Source organism: Danio rerio, chromosome 9 (assembly GCF_049306965.1).
Source record: "Danio rerio strain Tuebingen ecotype United States chromosome 9, GRCz12tu, whole genome shotgun sequence".
Lineage (NCBI taxonomy): Eukaryota > Metazoa > Chordata > Actinopteri > Cypriniformes > Danionidae > Danio > Danio rerio.
In genome coordinates this window covers 35,350,550-35,372,605 of record NC_133184.1, presented here as the reverse complement: position 1 = coordinate 35,372,605, position 22,056 = coordinate 35,350,550, and the positions used below count along the sequence as shown (strand labels likewise).

Sequence of the window (22,056 nt, the reverse complement as noted above, 5' to 3'; positions counted from 1 at the left end):
TTTATTATTATTTAGCATTAAGAAAAAATGTAGAAAAGAAGATTGAGTGATATAAGAATAAAAACAGCTAAATAAATCAATTCAAAATAAATTGAAATACAAAAGGTGCATTTTAGAATTTTCGGGCCCAATGGCTGGAATTGTTTAGGGCCCCCAAATCACTAAGGGCTCTATTTTGACGGTCCATGCACAAAGTGCAAAGTGCAGGGTGCAAACGCATTTAGGGCGTGTCAGAATCCACTTTTGCTAATATAAGGATGGAAAAATCTGCTTTGCGCCATGGCGAATGGTCTAAAAGGGTTGAGTTTATTTTCTTAATAGGTGTGTTTTGAGAATAAACCAAACAGAGACTCATCTCCCATTCCCTTTAAGAGTCAGTTGCGTTGCGCCATGGTGCATTTGCTATTTACATCACTTAAAGTAAGTGTAAGTGGAAAAACTGAGCATTTCACTAGCAAGAAAACAGAGCATCTACAGCACGGGAATGAGAGATAAATTATTAACTTTCACTTTCGCTCTCGTGGATAGGGAAACCTTGTATGCACAGACAACAATTAGCCTATTATTAGCCTATACTGCTAATAATAATTACATTATACAAAAGCAAATTGTTATGAATGAACTAAAAAAGCCTCTAGAGATGAAGAAGGCATGAAGACTGTAGTTTTTATATTTAAGTAGGCTAAAAAATAATATGTTTTGTAATATTTTAATCCTTTATATTTATATCCTATATATATATATATATATATATATATATATATATATATATATATATATATATATATATATATATATATATATATATATATATATTCTTATTATATCCTATAAATCCTTAATATTTAAATTATTTTTATATATGTAAAGATATTTGTGTATTGCTCTAAATCTTGTGTGTATTAAGCAGTGTGTAAGCCAGGCGCACAACTAACGCACTCTGTGCTGGACAATAGACCGGCTTTGTTTTGGTCTTTTGAAAAATCTATTATAGTTTCTCAAAATAGCAATGCACCAGCAATACACCTCAACACGCCACCAGAACGCCTATGAGCGCAAATGCCTTTGCTATTTAACAGCGTGGCGGAAAACGTCAAAACGACTCTTGCGCCAAGCTGAAACTAGCAAACAACAATTGCGTCGCGCATTGCGTCACATTGCGCCGGGTGTATGATAGGGCTCTTAATCTGCCTTTGGTCCTTCACCTGAACGTCATGCTTTAAAATCCTTTAATGCACGGCAAGCTATTGATTATCCCTTACATGTACAATAGAACACTAGAAGAACACTGTATCACTGAGCTGCTGAGTTGCATATTTTGGTCAAGTTGTACTCTTATTTATGATACAAAGTGTGCCAGAACTACCATAGCTCCTGCTCCAAAAAAAGTCTGTGCTGCTGACAAATGTTTTGCAGAGGTTTGTCATTCGACGCGGTCAATAATTTGTCTGTCCTACTAAGTGCATCTAGTCCTACTCAAAAACCACTCTAGTTCTCTTCATGCATTTTCATCAAGCAATAAAATGACAGGGTGTTCAAACGCTGTGTGCTTAAAAAATGCTAAAATCATCATGACGCAACAAATCGCTTGGAAGTGAAAAGTGGACATCAAACCCAGGGGTGCGTGAGAATCCTTCTAGGTGACAGGTCTTTGATTTTATCAGCAGTTTTGACAAGGTTACCTCTTTCAATGACCTTTAGTCTGTTTTCGACTGTCATTCTAGACTCTTCTTTATCAGGGACTTCAATTTCATTATGGCTTTAGCAATCTTTAGTGGCTTAAAGAATGGCATATTAAAACACTGCGCTTCATCTTTGATGTGTGGTCAAATATTAATCAATCAGCCCAGCGCTGCTCATTTAAGAGCCCCACAGCAACAGATTGGTCCAGGTATGAAGTAATGTCTGCCTATAGTCGCCCTATTGGCCAGCTTCAGAGAATGATCATACTGACTAAGCATTTCCACTACTGTGCGAAGCAAGCGATGTGTGAACAGCTTGTGTCATATAGCTGCTGTTTGCCAAAGACCAATATTGTCATTATCTGTGATTATGAATTTCCTTTTTATTGCATTAGCCGTTATCGGTTACGTCTATTTATAGGGTCTCTATTATCGTTCTTGTATAGTATATTCTACCCCAAATGAGCATATATCCAAAGATAATTGTCAGTTTTTTTAATAAGGTCAAGTTGTTTCTGATCTTCTATTAATGCAAACAGTAAAGGCCTTCCATTAACTGCAAGCCAGGCGAAAATGCAGTTACGTATATTTTAGGCAGTAAAAACTGTTTTCCATTCCAGACTGGTTACACGTCTAATGATAATGAGGTCATGGTGGCTATGATAAAGACATTACGTCAACAATGACAAAATAATCCTTTTCATTATTTGCTGATAAGCTGGTAGCTTTCTTACATTGTTTCTTGTTTCCCAGGGAAAGTCATACCCATTCAAAGGGCCTTTCCCTCCCATGTGGAACCCTTTTGCCTACATGGACTACAACAACCTCTGGAGGACAATGGATAAGATGGGAATGGAGGTAAAGGATATTTTTATTTAGCTCCGTTTAAAAATGTAATCAACTGTTGCCCTGCATACATCAGATTCCTTGGCAATGTTTATTGAATAAGTTGCTTTTGATTTGAAATATTCACCGGATGTTGGGAACAACAACCAAATAAACCCATACTATATGCAAGGAAAATAAACTGATTAGTTTAGAAATGAAGTTATGTGTAATAAAATGAAATGATGAAGGGAAAATAATATTGAACACATGAAGAAAGGGAGGTGTAAAAAGGCAGTGAAAGCCCAGACAGTAGCTGAAATCTCTCAGACGTTATTCAGCAACCCTCTGCCCTTCGTCACTGTAAATGAAAATTATCTGCTTCAGTCCAACATCTACATTAGATGATGAAGATAAAATACATCATATTACCTGGCAATGTTTATTGAACAATAGTTCTGACCAAGAATGAATGGTGTCAATCCTAGTAGTGACAACAAGTGTAGTCCGATTACTGAATGTATGACTCTTTATTAGTCAGTTTTTGTTTTTGTGAATCAAACTGATCTAATCACTCTCATGAGTCGAATCGCATTAGTGAATCAAACTTGTACAACATAATCAATGCAGGACTACATCAAACTCATACAGTATGACTAGATTAGTACAGTTTTTGAACTAATGACTCTTAGGAGTCAATCAAACACATTCAGCTCAAGCAGTTGAGTCCAGTTTAAGGTAAATGAGACCTACTGTAAATGGAACTGGTTATTCATAAGATCGTGTATTTTGTTAGTAGTATTTTTAAACAATGAATGAAATAATTGACCACATTTTAGTTTTTAATTGCTCAACAAATTGTTTAATTTGAAACCATATACACATTTAAACAGGCGCTTATAAAGCATTTTTGGTATGACATCATTTATATTTCTTAAACATATACTAACCACCAGTTTGATAGACAATGCTTAAGCGTAGTCTCAGACAAAAATATAATACTTCAACTGACTGACCTTTAAATATATAAGTGTCTTTGTAATGTCTCTAGATGGACAACAGTAATGTTTTTCCAATGCACAATTCTAAACCCTAATAGGCCACAGTCTGTGAAACCAGGCCTAAGAATCATTATTGGAATAGTTAATATAAGGATGCAGTATGAGTATTAACCACAGTGGATGAACAGACAGAGTGTCTGATGGCAAATGTGCACTTTAGATTCCTAAAGAAGCTCCATGGAGAGCCCCACATGCTGAAGAATGGGACAAGATGACCATGCAGCAACTCTTTGATAAGATCTGCTGGACCAGGTACAGACAATGAATCAATTAAAATCAGATATTGTCATGAAATATTGAGCATAATGACACATCTCTTTACCCATGGGTTGCTTGCAGGTCAGCTCGCCGCTTTGCCACTCTGTTCGTAAACGTGAACGTGACCTCGGAACCCCATGAGGTTTCGGCTTTGTGGTTTCTTTGGTACGTCAAGCAGTGCGGTGGCACAATGAGAATCTTCTCTACCACCAATGGAGGACAGGTACATTTACCAGCCTTAATACATGCATTTTTTAGCTCACATTTATCTTATTGTATTTTTTCTGTCAAAAAACAGGTAATTATACAACAAACACTGAAATGCCACGACATTCACGTTTGCGCAGTGTTTGTGTGCATCTCTTTGGCTTCTTCACTGCAGCAGTGCTTGCTTGTGTTTACAGTATAATTAATGTCAGCGGGAGAGCAAGAGAAAGATAGAGGCTTTATCGCCCTGTGTCTCTTGGCTGATATTGGCAGTCCAGGACAGCAGGTGGTAGAAATGGTGATATAAATCAAGCTATAGCTGTTCAATCCAATGTTCCTGCCAAGTCCAATATTCATTGTCGCTGTTCAGTCCTCACCCCTAATTTAGTTAACCATTGCTTTGAAAATGGCTCTTGCTGGAAGGCAAGGCTAGATGTGGAGGAAAGAGAAATTAATTGCTGTCATGAGGAAAAGGGGTACATTTAATTTAAGGCAAAGTTCACTGATAAAAAAGATGTTTAAACTGCAAAAATGTTGTGGTATGTATGCCATTTGTGATAGGTTGACTCTTTTTTTTTAATTTTTGTCTTAAATTTCTAAGATTAACCAGTTTTGTTTTTAAGAGGTTTACCACAGAAATGATACAGTGGGGGAAATAAGTATTGAACACGTCACCATTTTTCTCAAAAACATATTTCTAAAGGTGCTTTTGACTTGAAATATTCACTGGATGTTGGTAAAAACTAAATAAACCCAAAAATGCAAAGAGAACAAAGCAAATTAGTTTAGAAAGAAAGCAGTTATCTGTATTAACATGAAATGATACGTGAAAAAAGTATTGAACACATGAAGAAAGGGAGGTGTAGATAAGCATGGAAAGCCCAGAAAGCAGGTGAAATCTCTCAGACGTTATTCACCAATCCTCTGCCCTTCGTCAGTGCAAATGAACATTAGCTGCTTCAGTCCAGCATCTACATTACCAAATGATGAAAAAAAAACAGGGTGAACATTCCATTAAGACAATGACCCAAAACACAGCCAAGAAAACTCTCAAATGGTTTAAGAGAAATAAACTCAAGCCATAGAATGGCCCAGCCAATCACCTGACTTGAATCCAATACAAATTACAAAATAAAGATCAGATTTTATAGATGAGACCCACAAAACCATCAAGATTTTTACACTCTGTTGAAGTCTGTGAAAAAACCCCAGCCTGATCTCATGAAGAAACGTGACTATTTTACGTTTTGTCAGTTTAGTGGCTTATTCGTATGCATTCCTACGAGTTTAGTCATATGAAAATTTTTAAAAGGAGGTATGGCACCCATTCTTGCCTCTAAACCCATCTGTCACTGGGGGATAAGCAAATCGTTCTAAATTGAACGAATGAGATAGCTACTAAATAAAAAAGCTACAAATTGCAGTGAAATTGCGTTGAAAAAATCACACCTGAGCAATGCAATTAACTTCATTCTCCAAAAACATGACACGTTCAATACTGCCCACTGTGTATTTTTAAAATATTACATATTTTTAAATATTTGGGCCAATATAATGACTAAAAAAGCTTTGTATGAATGCTTACTTTTTAAATTACATAATAAGGACAAAGCAGGGGTCTATGTATGTGTCCTAGTGGTGATGCCTTGTAACACAATTTAAAATTACTAACCACTGTATACATCCAGTCTTTACATTTAGTAGGATGGATGTTTCCCAGTGATGGGTTGCGGCTGGAAGGGCATCTGCTGCGTAAAACGTGTGCTGGAAAAGTTGGCAGTTCATTCCGCTGTGGCGACCCCAAATTGATAAAGGAACTAAGCCGAAAAGAAAATGAATAATTGTATAAAACATTTTCTTTATATTATTACTGTCGGTCGTAGTGTTAACTATATATATTTATATACATTATATATCTTTATAATGTGAATTAAACTTTTATATTTTATATTTTATTAAATTTTTATATTTTTATTTTGAGGTTTGCCTTAAAAAAAAAAAGAATCTTTAACTACATAATTTTGCACTGTTAAGATCACTTGGTCCATTTATTAGTAGACCCAATATCATACGTTAAGTAACCAAAAGCCAGTGTAAACATTAGTAGAGGAGTAGAAGTTTACCTTACCGCATGCCTGTGACACAGAGCTGATTATGTAACATACTAAAATAGTGGCCACTGTATCTGGGTCACATTTATAGCAGGAGTCTCCTAGCAAATGTGGCATTTGAGGGTGCACAAAAAACAGTTTTGTATAAGCTGGTGATAAACTGTTGCTTCTTTTATGATGGGCTTCCTATATGATTAATGTCATAAATTCTCAGAGCCTGTTTGTCTTCCTTAACTTGCTTTATATTCTTAACTTGTGTGATAAAGGCATGTGCATAGTGGCCAATATTATACAACTGTGTCAAAAAGCTCTTTTTTTAATAAACAGAGACCCCTCATGGTGAATTAAAGAACTGCAGTCCTTATCAAAGTGTAAATATCTGTTTAAATGAGTGTGAAACTGATCAAACCTTTTACATTCAATGTAGTTTTACACATAACCCTGAAAAACGTCTTATCTCTCAAAAAAATGACAGGAGCGCAAGTTTGCTGGCGGTGCCAATCAGATCAGTGAGGGGATGGCAAGAGAGCTGGGTGATCGAGTGAAGCTAAGCAGAGCTGTGTGCAGTATTGACCAGACTGGAGACCTGGTGGAGGTCAGGACGGTGAATGAGGAGGTTTACAAGGTGAGAAGACGCATATAAACTCATATATGGCTGACTACTACTGCTTAATGTATTTTTTGCACTACAAAACTTGTCAGGAAGGCTGTATTTAGAACAAGAACTAATTCTTGACATATTAAATGACTTAACTTAACTCTCTCTCAGAGTTAAACAGTTTTATTGTGCCATTTTTGAACCCATTCAGCCAGTCGCTGTGTCTGGCGGGAGCCCACTTAGCTTAGCATAGATCATTGCATTGGATTGTACCATTAGCATCTTGTTCATAAATTATGAAACAAAGAGTGTGAAGAATGACTCTTCTTTATAGTTAAATAGCAATTGACAGAAATTGCTATTTTCTACAGCAATATGGCTAGGAACTATACTATCATTTTGCCGTAATAATTAAGAAACTTTGCTGCTGTGCCATGGTTGCAGCAGGAACAATGACATTACATATTCTAACTGGTGGAGCAAGCAGAGGGCATAATGCTGGTTCTATATCATGATATGACAGCAAAGTTCCTTGATTATTATTTATTTATTTATCCTTTATTTTACTAGGATAGTTCCGTTGGAATACAAGATCTCTTCTCCCAGAGAGTCCTATCCAAAATGACAGCACAAAAAATTAGAAAATTAGCTCTGTTTCATAATACACATGTAAAGGAAAAACAATTGAAAACAAATTAAGAATAAGTCATAACAAGTACATGTTCCCTTAAGTTTAAATCATACAGGCTTTCCAGCATTCCCAGCATCACAATACTCTCCCAGTCATTCCATAACAAGGGTGCAAAAAATGAAAAGGCAGTTTCGGCAAACTCTGAACGGTTTACTATTAGTTTAGCAGGACATCTACTGATATAGCTGGATAAATGATTACAAGTAAAAGCTGGTAATATACCAGTATATGGACTTTCTTCATTTGATATAGTAAAGACCACCCCACCATTTCATACACTGTAGAATGATGACTACGCCAGAATGAGAGTAAAGTTTATAGACATATCGGCCTAGAAAACTTTTTTTCCTTCAATCTTAGTACAAAGGGTATCCGCAGGGTCTTAAAAAGTCTTTAAATGTCTTAAATTTGAAAAAAAAACAAAATTTTAGGCCTTAAAGTCTTAAATTGACGGAAATATTTTCTTGTAGGTCTACAATCATTTTAAACGGGTGTTAATTTTCCTTTGTTTATATAAAGCTAACTAATTGATCCATTAATTAACTAATCCACCAACGAATACAACTAAATAAACTTTTAGACAGTCTGTTGTGCTTACATTTAGTTTTTTGTTGTTTTTGTTTTCATGTTGGTTATTATGTTTAATAGTTATATTGCAAAGAAATATGTGTAAATAACTAGGGTCTGCTTGTTTTTACATGTTTAAAACACTTGGCTAAGAAATAATAAATTATTTTTTGATAGGGAAAGTACTTTTTTTTTTCTTTATGGGCCATTAAAAAATCTTTAGTGTTTACCCCTATATAAGTCTTTAAAAGTATTACATTTGACTTTGTAAAATCAGCAGAAACCTTGATCCATAGTGTAACCACAGAAGAGTCGAGCTTTAAATAGGAGAATTATCGAAACTCTGGTAATTTTTAAATGAGATGCTAATAGTCTAATTTGATTCAATGATCTATGATAAGCTAAGCTAAAAGTGTTTCCCGTTTCCAGAGATCGGCTAAATGGAGTAAAAAAATGATAAAACTCACTAGTTTAACTGTGGGGAACTTGTAAAATGTGCTTAAATAAAAAATAAATTAAAGTGTTCTTTTAAAAACATGGATTAGCTGTGTCAGCTTTGGTTATCCCCATAAATAAAGATCTAAAGATTGCCTTTGTTTCATTTGTCATGTGCAAGTGGAACATCAATGCATGTGCAATGCATTGTGCATATATATGTGTGGTTTCCTTCCAAGTATCATGCAAGTCTATGCATGTACACAAAATATACACATAATATACATTTTGTTCAGTAACCAGTTGTAATCTGAAGGACAAATGCGCCCCTTTAAACCGTGTATCCCCATGTTTGTGTGTAAGATTGGTGGATCGTTATCAGTAAGCCTCTCTTCATCTCTCTGTCCTGAACCACATCCTCTTTCCTGAGCTGAAAGCTTATTAAAGGCTGCTTTCGAGCCGCTTAACCCTCTGGGAGGAGCAGTAGGGGGACACTCAGACCACTATATATTTAACAATGTGTCCTTGTATCAAAACACTACCCATTTTACACTACCATTTGTGTTTGAAAAGTGTTTGCAGCAAGCTATCTTCACAAAACTGCATTTATTTCATCATAAATAACATAAAAACAGCCGTCGGTGAAGGGTACAGTGGTGATGGCTTGTGTTTTGCTCTCGCTAGCTATAACTTCAGTAGTCTTTTTAACACTAAACTGAAATGCCTCATATTTGAAAAATGACTCTCTTTATGGTGTTTTTTCTATTTTTTTTCCTTGTAGGCCAAATATGTCATACTTGCCATACCCCCTGGTCTCAACCTGAAGATCCATTTCAACCCTGAGCTGCCGCCTCTGAGGAACCAGCTCATTCACAGAGTGCCCATGGGCTCAGTCATCAAGTGCATGGTTTACTACAAAGAGAACTTCTGGAGGAAGAAGGGTCTGCACCACTTTTCCACTTTTCTTTAAATCACTTAAAAGTAAGGGTGTGCAATATTGGAACAGAGAGGGTATTAATAATTCAGGTTTAGTTTGCTGTGTGTGTGTTTTTGTGCTGGTTTAAGCCTGCTGGATAAAAACAATATGGTAGTAAATAGAAAAGGGTTTTGCCAAATGGCTTCATTTCAGTCAAACAAATAATTCAAAATGGATGATTCATTTGGAAAGGAGCAAGCATCTTTATGAATGGATCCCTGGCTCAAATTATTAGGATTAATTCTCAAAAGAAGCTCTACGCTATTGTTCTCAGAAGCACAGATGTTCATCGCTGAGTTAGATAACTGAAACAAAAACCACAATGTTATGTCTAAAGCTCACTCAATGTTTTTGAGGTTAATTGAAGTGACAGTGGCCATTTAAAATAAAGCTGAAACAATATTTGAAATGTTGTTTTAGCCATGAAATAAAAAGTCCAAAAATAGCTCAAACTATTAATTAAATAAAAAAAAAATAAATAGATCATTAATATGTAATTGGGGTGGCACGGTGGCGCAGTGGGTAGCGATGTCGCCTCACAGCAAGAAGGTCACTGGTCTAGCCCCAGCTTGGTCAGTTGACATTCCTGTGTGGAGTTTGCATGTTTTCAGTGTTCGCGTGGGTTTCCTCTAGGTTAAAATTAGATGTTATAAAACACCAATATGATGCAGCTAAATATCAACTTTGATATTAACGGCCCTGGGAGCAAGTAAGTAAGTAATACATAATTAAGTGTGAAGTCTAATATATTTTAAAGAATAGTTCTGTCTAAATATTAATTTCACTAGGAAATACATTGGGATGCTCAAAATACCGTTAAACCGTTAAACGAAAGTGTGCGTTTTTAACCGATTAATGGTATCAATTAAACTATTAGAAATATTATTTTATGTATTTTTAAAAAGTTTGGCTGCATATGGGGCCGATCACATCAAACGCACTTTTTGCATTGAGAGGGGTATCTTTTGAATGGTTTACCAACAGCCGCGAGTGTTTTGCGCACCGCTTGTCCCAGAGCAGCTGTGTTTGTGTTGTCAAGACTACTACTAAAGAGCTTAGAATCACCAAGAGGCAACACTCAATAGAATGTTCCATTGCAACAGCAGCGCCCAGCAACAGCCCCAGGACTCCACCATTTTGGAGGGAAAATGATCGGCTGCCCATTGGATCTTATTGCTGTCGCAATGGCAAGCAGCTGCTTTGTTTTTTATTTATATATTTAAAAAGCGCATTAAAGGTGAGATACAACCTGAAAGACAACAATACAACACTTAAGATCACAATCATTAGCACTTTTAATAGTTTATTTTACAGACTTCTAATATGCTGTTGTTCTATAGGAGTTTTAGTTCTTAAATGTCCGCCGCGCCATCTACTGGCTGTTTCCCAAATCGCACTAGAGTGTTGCCTCTTGGTGATTCTATGCTCTTTGCTACTACAGAAACTTTTAAAGATGGAGGAGAGACAAGTGCTCACTGTTTCAAGTTCCAGAGCTTTATTACTATACAAATCTTAAATTTCACAATATTATTAAAATTACAATTATAACAACATTGACAGCAACACTTGCGCACAATCAATACGTAGCTGAATTAATCGTTTATTAGTGATATAAAAAGAGCACCGCGTTTTTTTTTTTTTTGTCAACATAAAAAAGGCAGTGTGATGCAACTTGTGCTTTTTGGAATAGAAAGTCACTGTTGCTGTGATCGGCCCCTTAATGCGCATCTACAACACATATTGTAACAGGGCTGTAACGGACAATCACACGTGCCTACAGACATATTTGCCAAAGAAGGAAACTGGAAGAAAAACATTGCAGTTTGACACAAACGATTTAATGCTAAACAAACACTGATGCTGATCATTTGTCTGCTGGATCTTCGTCATAAACACAACAATTAGCTATAGCTTTCATTTTACAGCTTATAAAACATGTATGCAAATTAATGCAATATCATATTTAAACAACCAAACTATTGACAAAAAATACAAAATACACGTCTATTTTTATTAAATAATAATTCAATCTTAATCTGATCAGTAAACGGTTAATATTCGATAAACGAGCGGCGGTTGTTGATCATCAAAATCAGGCGTGTCCAAACTACGGGCCGCGGGCCATCTGCGGCCCGCAATCAGTTTTGTGGTGGCCCGTGAGGCTTTTTATAAATAATAATAGAATCTGGCCCGCTATACAAAAATGAACGTAATTCAATAAATAACCACCGGGTGTCGCTATTACATGCATTCAATTAAGCAGTAGTTCTTGTTATGATCTATCTATCTATCTATCTATCTATCTATCTATCTGTCTGTCTGTCTATCTACACACAGTTGAAGTCTGAATTATTAGCCCCTCTTTGATTTATTTCTTCTTTTTTAAATATTTCCCAAATGATGTTTAACAGAGCAAGGACATTTTTACAGTATGTCTGATAATATTTTTTCTTTTGGAGAAAGACTTTTGTTTTATTTCGACTAGAATAAAAAGCGGTTTAAATTTTTTCATGAACCATTTTAAGGTCAAAATTATTAGCCCCTTAAGTCTTCAGAACAAACCATTGTTATAAAATAACTTGCCTAATTACCTTAACTTGACTAGTTAACTTTATTAACCTAGTTAAGCCTTTAAATGACACTTTAAGCTGTATAAAAGTGTCTTAAAAATATCTAGTCAAATATTTTACTGTCATCATGGCAAAGATAAAATAAATCAGTTATTAGAAATGAGTTACTAAAACTAATATGTTTAGAAATGTGTGGAAAAAAATCTTCTCTCCGTTAAACAGAAATTGGGGACAAAATAAATGGGGGCTAATAATTTAGGGGGGCTAACAATTCTGACTTCAACTGTATATATATATATATATATATATATATATATATATATATATATATATATATATATATATATATATATATATATATATATATATATATATATATATATATATATATATATGCGTGTCTGTGTGATGTATGTAAAATTTGGCCCGCGTCAACGTTTGTTTTTTTGCATCTGGCCCTCGGCCTAAAAAGTTTGGACACCCCTGATCAAAATGAACCGAAATGAGCATCCCTGGAAATGCTATAATAAATTAGAGAGAATTTTTTTTTCTTTTTCTTTTTCCAAAAAATAATAAGGATTCAACAAAAGAATTTAAACATGAATTAATTAAAAATAAAACCTAAATAAATGTAAAAGCATCATTATTTATTGTTAAAATACATAATAAATAATGCTTAACTTTTATATATACACAGCATGCTAAGCTGGGCTGTTTTGCTGTTTTTTTCAGGATACTGTGGCAGCATGGTGATCGAGGAGGAAGATGCACCTATTGGTCTCACACTAGACGACACTAAGCCTGATGGGTCTGTGCCTGCTATAATGGGGTAAATAAATTGCGTTTTTATTGCAGAATAAATGTAAGCCACTAACAAAATGATAGACACAAAAGTAATGCTCGGTTTAGGCAACACAATATATTAGTTTATGATAGTCACATTGTCTATTCATAAATTACTGTCATTTTAAGGCCCTGAAATGCATGATGTCATCGAGGAGGTGGAACTAACAAGGACTGACTAAAGCATCAAATAATGACTAAAGAAGCAGTGTATTTTGTATTTTAAAAAAGACTCAGCAGGCTCTGACATTAAAATGGTGTGGTCTGAATCTGACATAAGCTGCTTCTTTCTGTTTTAGTTTTATTCTGGCACGAAAATCACGGAAGCTGGCAAATCTGACGAGGGATGAAAGGTAGATTTTTATTTCTTCACATATTATTAAATGTCACTATACTGTGATGTTATGCTTACCTGAATGTTATTTCTGCCAGAAAGAGAAGGATCTGTGAGATTTATGCTCGTGTCCTGGGATCAGAGGAGGCGTTATATGTGAGTCTCGATTTCCAGAAATCTTCATTTAGTCTTGAAATGTTTCATTCTTTATTTTCATGGCTGTCTCCTTCTCAGCCTGTGCACTATGAGGAGAAAAACTGGTGTGAGGAGGAATATTCTGGTGGCTGCTATACCGCCTACTTCCCTCCCGGTATCATGACACAGTTTGGCAGGTTAGTGCAGCATCTCTTGTTCGGTATTGTTTTCTCTATCCTGCTTTTGCTGAGTAACCTAGAGCATGAGTTGATACGAGGACTCACTGTTATCTGGATTTCAGGGTCTTGCGGGAGCCGGTGGGCAGGCTGTACTTTGCAGGAACTGAAACGGCCACAGAGTGGAGTGGTTACATGGAGGGGGCCGTGCAGGCGGGAGAGAGAGCCTCTAGAGAGGTACATTCACACACAGCAGGGTTTAGTTACTGAAATCAAAGTCATTTGTTCTGCTAAACTTCAGGTTTCAATCCACCTTGATTCTTTGTGGGCAAAATGGAAGTCATTACCATCAGCGAATAGATTTCGTGTCATAGCTATGGGGTGGATTCTGCTTGGGGAAAACATTCCTTACTCCTCCATTGGAAATGAATAGCAGTAACCGGAGTTGTAGTGGAAATTATGTTTTTTTTTAACACCAGAAATGAAACCCCTGCCATGTTAAGCATCCCTTCCTTGAAATCTCTACTTAATTAAGCCATTTTTCCTCCAAATATAGATGTTACCATTAAATAATCCACCTAATTATTCTTACATTGGTGATTGGGTTTAATCTGACAGGGATGCATTTTTTCGGCAGTACACTAACTTGTATTGTGACCATATCCAAACCCAAATAAATGTGGGACGATTATTAAGACGTGTGTGACTATGTGGGCCATTTCAAAACTAAAACAACCTGAAACTGTGTTTAACTTAATAAAAACATATATTCTGCCAGTCAGTTCGCTTATGTTCTTTGTATCCTTCCAGAAAACAAAAGAAGGCGTGTACATTTTCTAAACACAACAATTAAACCAAAAGACTGATGGAAACGTGGGATATTTTTACAATATGCGAAGTGTGGGACAAAAATACCGTGCTTTAAAATAGAAAATGGAGCGGGTGGTCATCCTAGCAGCTTCTGTGTGTTTATTTGGCAGCATATAAAACTTGAGATAAGATTTTTAAACTTATCAGAGGTGAAAAACATTACACTGCAACTTTTCAATATCAAATCAAGAGAAAATATATAAATATTCATATTTATTTTTTTCATATATTTATATTTAACACATATATTTATTTGTTTAATTTTTAATGTTATTTTTAAGTGCAGATACAGTGCCAAACAAGGCGTATATTCATTCTCTTTTCCTTATCGCACCAATGATAGTGAGGTTTTTGTGGGCATTCCTGGCTATGCCGACCAAGTCTATGTCATATGCTTGTATACGTGTTTAAATGTTCGCTCTAAAATGCTCTTAATAATGTTTAGTTAATGTTTTTTGGTTACAATGAAGCAATATTTGTCTCCCTACTTTGCAGCATTTGAACATCAATTGCTAACTTACAGTATCAAAAGCATTAACAAATTGTTGCACCAGCGTACTATGGATAACCCCAAAAGTTCAAATGTGTTCGCCTTTTAGTACCAATTATAGACATCTTAGATATCACTGTATTCAAGATATCTGTATCTGGATTCGGACCTGGAGAGATTTCAATCGGGACTCACCTCCATTTCATATTTCAAGAACACTAATTGAAAAAGACTAATAATAAAAGTGTGGATTTAGTATTTTGACATATGCTTATTAAACGTCTTGAAATCTTATTAGTTGATGATCAGAAATGAAACCGGAGGCAATTTTTAAAGTGTTAGATGATAGCTAAAAATAAATGTAGACATGCATCATAAATCAGTGTGTGAAATACTGAGAAAAATAAGTGATTTGAAGATAACAAAAAAAAAAAACGAAGAGCAGACCACAACTATGCAGTTGCATAGCGAAATGCAATGAAAGAAGAAAATAATCAAGAGGAACAAAACAAAAAAAAAAGGCTTGCAGGCTGAAAAGAGATTTTGCTAGACATTGTGAACGATCTTGTGATACCAGTGTCACATTGAAATACCAAGCGCTATATTATTTCAGGCTGAATAAAGCTGAACACAATTGACACAAGAGTACAGCTCACTCAGTCAAAGTGACTGACAGAATTACTTGTAGTATGTGTCATTTGGATTTGAAATGTATTTGTTTTGAGCGAAACTTCTCCAAACTGGAAGTGCTTTACATAATTTAAAACACAGGAGACTAGTTGGAGAAAAGATGGATAGGAAATGCATCAACGCAGGAGATTAAACTACTCATATCAAAGCGATCTAGCCTTTGCAGATTGCGATAGAACTACACATCTAAAACTTTAATGAACTACAGATGCCATCGTGCACTTCACTCGCACACCTGGTCCAGATTCCCCCCGATTGCAAACACACAGCTGAAGCTATTCACAACTAATTAAATGGAGTGTAAACTAGTGATGTGATGTTGTGCACAGAGGAGTCGAAGCATGTATCAAAAAAATAATACATCTCACAGTGAAGCAGTGTACCAGAGCTTGATATGTTTAGCCATAATCATGTGATCAGTGACGTCCGAAGCTTTATTTTTGCCTGTACCCACATGACTGCTTCAAATTTTGACACCCTTACAGGTTAGTAAAGTGTATAGTAGAGGTCTGCATTCCTGCGGCTGTCCCGCGGGCGCCGCAGGTCCCGACCAGATTTCTGCGGCGTGGGAATAAATTTCCGAATAAATCGCGGGAGCGGTCAGTAACAAGTTTAATTTGGGACGGGAGCGGGCTGTCTAGCAATATCGCGGATATTGCTATGCGAATGAGAGAGAGAGAGAGAGAGAGCTTTGCCTGTGTGTGTGCTTGGTGCTTGTGTGTGTGTATGTTAGTGCGCACGCGCGAATGAGAGAGAGAGAGCTTTCCCAGATAGCAAAATACACTCGGGCCAGTTCCGGCTAGATTCTCGCCTGCCGGAGACTTATCACTCAGCCTGGCTCCGGCTGCCGGACTCCGGATGCTTGTGGACTCACTGCCCGATTCCGGCCCGAATCAAGGAACCGTATCCGCGCCGGAATCGGCCCGAGAGTAATGTGCGCTGCGGCCCGGAGCTGGCGCGGCTCAGTATTTATATACCTTTATATAAAACCTTTTGGTATTACATTGGTACTTGATACCTGGTATTACAAGCCTTTGAGTTGATATAACAGCAAACGCCTGTGCGTCTGCTTGGTGCTTGTGTGTTAGTGCGCGTGCGCGCGTATGAGAGAGAGAGAGAGATTTGTCTGTGTGTGTGTGCTTGGTGCTGTGTGTGTGTTTATACAGACAGCCTGGCTGTCTGGACTGTATAGCTGGGGGATTTTCGGTTTTGTTCTCCCCCGCTCTTTAGCGGGATCGGGCGCGGCGGGCAAAAAACGGGGCGGATCGGGCAGCGGGACAATAAATTCTTAATATAAGCGGGAGCGGTCGGGTTCGGGCTAAAACCTGGCGGGTGCGGGATTCAAAATTTAGTCCCGCGCAGATCTCTAGTGTATAGCAAGAGATTAGGTGTCGATTACAGGCATTTCTATGGTTTCAAAGTACTGCACCGGTCCCAAGCACCAGTAATTCAACTTAAATACAATAGTAATTTATAGTGAAAAGTCCTTGAACCATACTAAAGTGCATTAGAGTGTTATTTAAAACTATTTTTAGAGCATTCGCCTCCAATGCATGAAGCGCTGGTTCTATCCCCACTCGGAACAAGAGGTTGGGTGTAGGACCCGTTGGATTATGATAAACGTAAATACAATTGAATACCTTTGATTTTACTACAGTCATCTGTGGTGTAATGTAACATTCCCTATATGTAAAAAAAAAATTGAGTAATTTGTTTATTTGACTATTGTTGTATTACTATATGAATGAGTTGGGAAGTTGTGAACGTTTGACATTTTTGTAACACTGTGCTTTCCCACACTTTAACCAGCGGGGGTACTCATCGAGTTCTGATTTGGAAAGCTTCGAGTAACAAACCTATTTCTGATAAAATTTACTTGAAAGGTTCACTGGTTCAGAAAGCTTCAATTCACCATCACTACTATAAACACAGGCAAATGATCAGGCATGTGGCAAAACAACATAATAGTAAAATAAACAAGGATCCAAAAAACACGAAAGGCAAGACAAGGAAAAACACTAGGAAATGTTCACTGACAGCAACCAAGACTCAGCAACAATGTGTGTGCTGTGTTTTTAGTCCATTTGATTAGTCCTGAACGGCTTTAGTTCTGTGTGTTCGCAATCAGGCAGAATCTGGCACATGTGTGTGAGTGAAGTACATAATGGGATCTGTAGCTCATTAAACTGGCAGATTTGTAGTTCTCCAGTGATATGCAAATGCTAGATCGCTGGTGAAAACGACACCTTCATAAATCATTTTCTTACATTTGTTTTGTAGTCAAATTTTAATATTTTTTTTCTGTTTTCTCTATTTTAACAGAACTTGTAATGCTTAGAAACATTATAAATGTCATTTTGATCAATTTATATATTCTTGATAAATAAAAAAGCATCAAAAAAGATTCTTGTCACCCTAAGCAATTTCATAATCTGAAACTAAGACACTTTTTTTGGTCATTTCCTCTAGATAAGAGCTTATAAATGCCTTAAATAAAGATATTAATTACAGTTTGTGTCTAAATATTGTATATTACCGTCTGTTGCTCTATGATAAACACTGTATTCTCCTTTCTTCCAGGTTATGTGTGCAATGGGCAAACTCCATGCGAGTCAGATCTGGCAGTCAGAGCCCGAATCGATGGTATATATTTTGTGTTATTACCTTTTTTTATTTATTGAAGCCACAAATCTCGAAAAAAAGCCATTTTGGTACTTGAAAACATACCACTCTGTGCTCTTCCCCCTAGGACGTCCCAGCCCGGCCGTTTGTCACCACCTTCTGGGAGAGAAACTTGCCATCGGTTGGAGGATTCCTCAAGTTTATGGGTGTGTCCTCATTTCTGGCAGCAGCCACAGCAGCAGGATTGGTCGCCTGCAAAAAGGGGCTCCTCCCACGGTGTTAAAGCCCCTCCCACTTTCTGCAAAGCTGTTCTCTGTGAGCTGGCCTTGTGATTGTGGCATCCAATCACTTAATCAGGGCCACAATGCCGACTGGGTATGAGGCCAAGTTACTTAGATGAGTTTTGACACAATCGCTCAGTCATTAAAAAAATTAACCAAGTGATAATTATGGCATAATGAGTAGCTACTAATTGTTAATGTGGTAATTGCCCTGTCAAACAGTTCACAAACAAGCCACATTAAACGATATGAAAGTGTGACATTCCATAACCATTCACCGCGTATGTTTGCAAGGGTGTATGTGTGTGTTTTCACCAGTCTTATTGATTACCTCTGCTAATATCAGGTGCTGTTCTCAGGAAATCATTAATTATCCTTCCAAAACAAGCAAGTAACATTACTGAGATTAGATAAGATTAGTGACGCATTTTATCATGCTTTGTGATAATAACCTTCCACATAATGCAACACGGCACAGCACAATTCACTATATCATTCACGAGAGAAGCAGAGCCGGTTCATATCGTATTATGAATAACACGCCATGACAATGTTAAATTACCATTAGCGCTTGAAGTGACTGGTAGAAAAATGAAGTTGAGCAGTCATAAAGAGCCGATTTGAAAGATGTCCCAGTGTTTCATGTCATTTCTAAAAGCTGCTGTGTTTTGTGTCGTGATCTGTATCTGATTGAATCACACGAAAGCATTTGAATGTACTTTGACATATTAGATTTCTTTTTTTATGTAACGCAGAGCAGTGTATACTTGAAATATAAATTAGTTTTTTGACATACATTGTCAACCGTCCTCATTGTCCTCTAAGAATTACATAATATATTATTAATTATAAAAAATTATAGATTTTATGTAATTCATTATCATGTTTTAAACAAATATAAAGGCTTTCCCCAGTCTATCTAAACGGTTTAAATAGTTGTTCTTTTTTTTTTCTCCATCCACAAACATTTAGATAGATAGATAGATAGATAGATAGATAGATAGATAGATAGATAGATAGATAGATAGATAGATAGATAGATAGATAGATAGATAGATAGATAGATAGATAGATAGATAGATAGATAGATAGATAGATAGATAGATAGATAGATAGATAGATAGATAGATAGATAGATAGATAGATAGATAGGCAAAGTAGAAATGTCACTGCCTCACCTTTGTAGGAGTAACATGTGCAATATTATTTAAAGAAAAATGACAACAATGTTATAGAGATACACTATAGTTTATCAGATTGTTGTGCTCCTCAGTTATGATAGATTTATATACACAGCTGTGGAAATCGTTTAGAGAATCCCCAACAATTATCCTTTTCTCTGGATTTAAAATTTATATTGATGTGTTTGAGATTTATTCTGTAAACTATTGATAACAAATCTTCCAAAATTAAAAATAAATGTGATTTATATTTATTGTTTTTTACATAAAACAATAAAAAGGCAGTGTTTTGGAAATTTAATTTATTTTTAGATGATACATTCCTTTTTTTTAACTACAAAATAGTTTAGACAACAATATTTGGTGGAATAGCCCTAATTTTCAATGACAACAATAAAAATATAGACCATTTTGAGGGATGTAAACAATAGCAATGGTCCCAACATATTTCCTGTTTTACATTTTTCATTTCTACAGCTTCCGAGAACCCAAAAAGAGCCACATATTAATAAATAATGTTATGATAGTTGTTTTAACATTAAGTTATGATTGAATAGTCACTTGTTACAGATATGAAATAGCTTGATAACAAGCAGGAAATGTTCATGGGCCAATGACATGACCACATTGAAATGGTCTATTTGTTAATCTGGCCAATTGTCATTTTCTGGGGAAAAGCTTTATTTTCATTTAAAAATGTGAACCACGTTTTTTCGATATTTGTAGAATAAAACTACTTTAATGTATTACTCATACCTAATAAATCCAGAGACAACTGAGAATTGCATTGCCATTTTTTTCCATAGCTGTATATCATATCCAAGTAAATGCTATATTGGTAGGAACAAAAAGTAGACATACATTTACTTAAACAAGTCTTAAATTGCAATTACCTGAAAATGCAGCCCAAAAACGAGATTTGAAATGAAATAGTGTTATTGTGTGTACATTTTTGTCGTTCCAAAGATGCGTTGTAATTGTTGTTTGTGGTGCCTTACTCTGATGTAGTTTCCTCATTTCTCAAGTGCCTCTGTGCTGATAATGAGCTCCTCCAATCATGAACATTGTCCTTGGGTCAGTCACTGGCTACTTTAGGTGATGCTTTATAAAAACACGCTCATAACTAAACAAAATTTCTGAATCCTGCGAAGAATACAACGTATGCTTTTCCTGAAGAAGCCAATGTTGATCCAGGACTGTCAGAATCTGAGGCAAAGCCACTCCTGACTGTTGACTAGAACTGTTTGATAAGAACAATTGACTGTCGTAGCTTGAGTCTGGCCAACTGTGAACTTAGTGACAATGATGTGGTGACTTTCACATGTTGTAGCTGCTGTTAACTCCTCCACCTGGTGTGTTAGTGAATCGTGCCTCTCTGTTTGTCTGTGTGCTGTTAATGCTTTTCCCCAAACTGCATAACATGGTCGTGTTTACCTGACCTGTCGACGCCTGCTTCAGTTTGCATAGCTGCCCAGCTACGTTCAGACCCTTTTGTCTGATTTTTGTGTGCGTATCAAAATGTCCAATGGTCTAGTCCTGTAATTGCATCATTTGATCCCTTTGTACAAATCCAACGACTGATAATAAAAGTGTGTGATTTACTACCAGCCCGTGTTTTTTTGTGATCGCTATGTTCAAGTGTGTGTGTGTGTGTGTGTGTGTGTGTGTGTGTGTGTGTGTGTGTGTGTGTGTGTGTGTGTGTGTGTGTGTGTGTGTGTGTGTGTGTGTGTACACACCGTGTGATGCCCTTTAAACTCACAAGCATCTAGATTGGCGTGACGTGTTCCTTCAGGGCAGAGAGACGAGGTTTCTTCCAGCAGTGCAGAGCTCATTTGCATGGAGTGCCACTGATTTAACTTCCATCACTTTCATGGAAATACAAGATTTTGATCTTTTTGTCTGTATTTTTTTTATTAAAGTCATACGCCAGAGGGAAAGGCGGTATGAAAGATGAATTCTTAATCTTGCCAAACTGTTTTGTTGTTTTGAAAAGAGATCTCTTTCATTTATGGATGTTGAGATCGACAGGCAGAAAGAGAACAGGAGCACCACCTGATTGGACCAATAGGTGGTGCTTGTGTAACATGTAAATCCAAAAATCTCTCTCATGTAAATCTCTCAATATGACAAGTCTTGTTGCTAATTCAAGTTTTAGCAGCTGTATGAAATCCAAAGGTTTACATTCTTAATCACCTGTTTCTAAATGGTCTGTCTCTAAAAGTGCGGTGGGCGTATCCCCACCCACCCCCCCGGCTGCGCCTGGATGAGGACAGCACAAATGTCTTGATACCTCAGGCTGTTAATGTTGCCATCCCCTCTGCAGATCTCTCGCACACCCCTATACTGAATGTAATTCCAAACCATGATTGTTCCTTCACCAGACTTGTCTGATTTCTGTGACATTCTTTGGTTCATGCTGATTCCAATAAGTTTTCTGCAGTATTTGTGGTGAT

General features: G+C 36.5%; 1 protein-coding gene across 1 annotated transcript in view; it reads left to right on the top strand.

Moving 5' to 3' along the window:
* mao (monoamine oxidase) overlaps positions 1 to 21,210 on the top strand; it is a 65,159-nt gene extending 43,949 nt beyond the window's left edge. The window contains exons 4-15 of the mRNA NM_212827.3: positions 2,436 to 2,540; positions 3,729 to 3,820; positions 3,908 to 4,049; positions 6,620 to 6,769; positions 9,217 to 9,376; positions 12,714 to 12,810; positions 13,124 to 13,177; positions 13,257 to 13,314; positions 13,393 to 13,490; positions 13,595 to 13,706; positions 18,100 to 18,162; positions 18,269 to 21,210. Coding sequence (NP_997992.2) covers positions 2,436 to 2,540; positions 3,729 to 3,820; positions 3,908 to 4,049; positions 6,620 to 6,769; positions 9,217 to 9,376; positions 12,714 to 12,810; positions 13,124 to 13,177; positions 13,257 to 13,314; positions 13,393 to 13,490; positions 13,595 to 13,706; positions 18,100 to 18,162; positions 18,269 to 18,424 — 1,287 coding nt within the window. The 3' untranslated portion in view covers positions 18,425 to 21,210. The remainder of the gene's footprint in view (positions 1 to 2,435; positions 2,541 to 3,728; positions 3,821 to 3,907; positions 4,050 to 6,619; positions 6,770 to 9,216; positions 9,377 to 12,713; positions 12,811 to 13,123; positions 13,178 to 13,256; positions 13,315 to 13,392; positions 13,491 to 13,594; positions 13,707 to 18,099; positions 18,163 to 18,268) is intronic.
* The last annotated feature ends 846 nt before the right edge of the window (positions 21,211 to 22,056 follow it).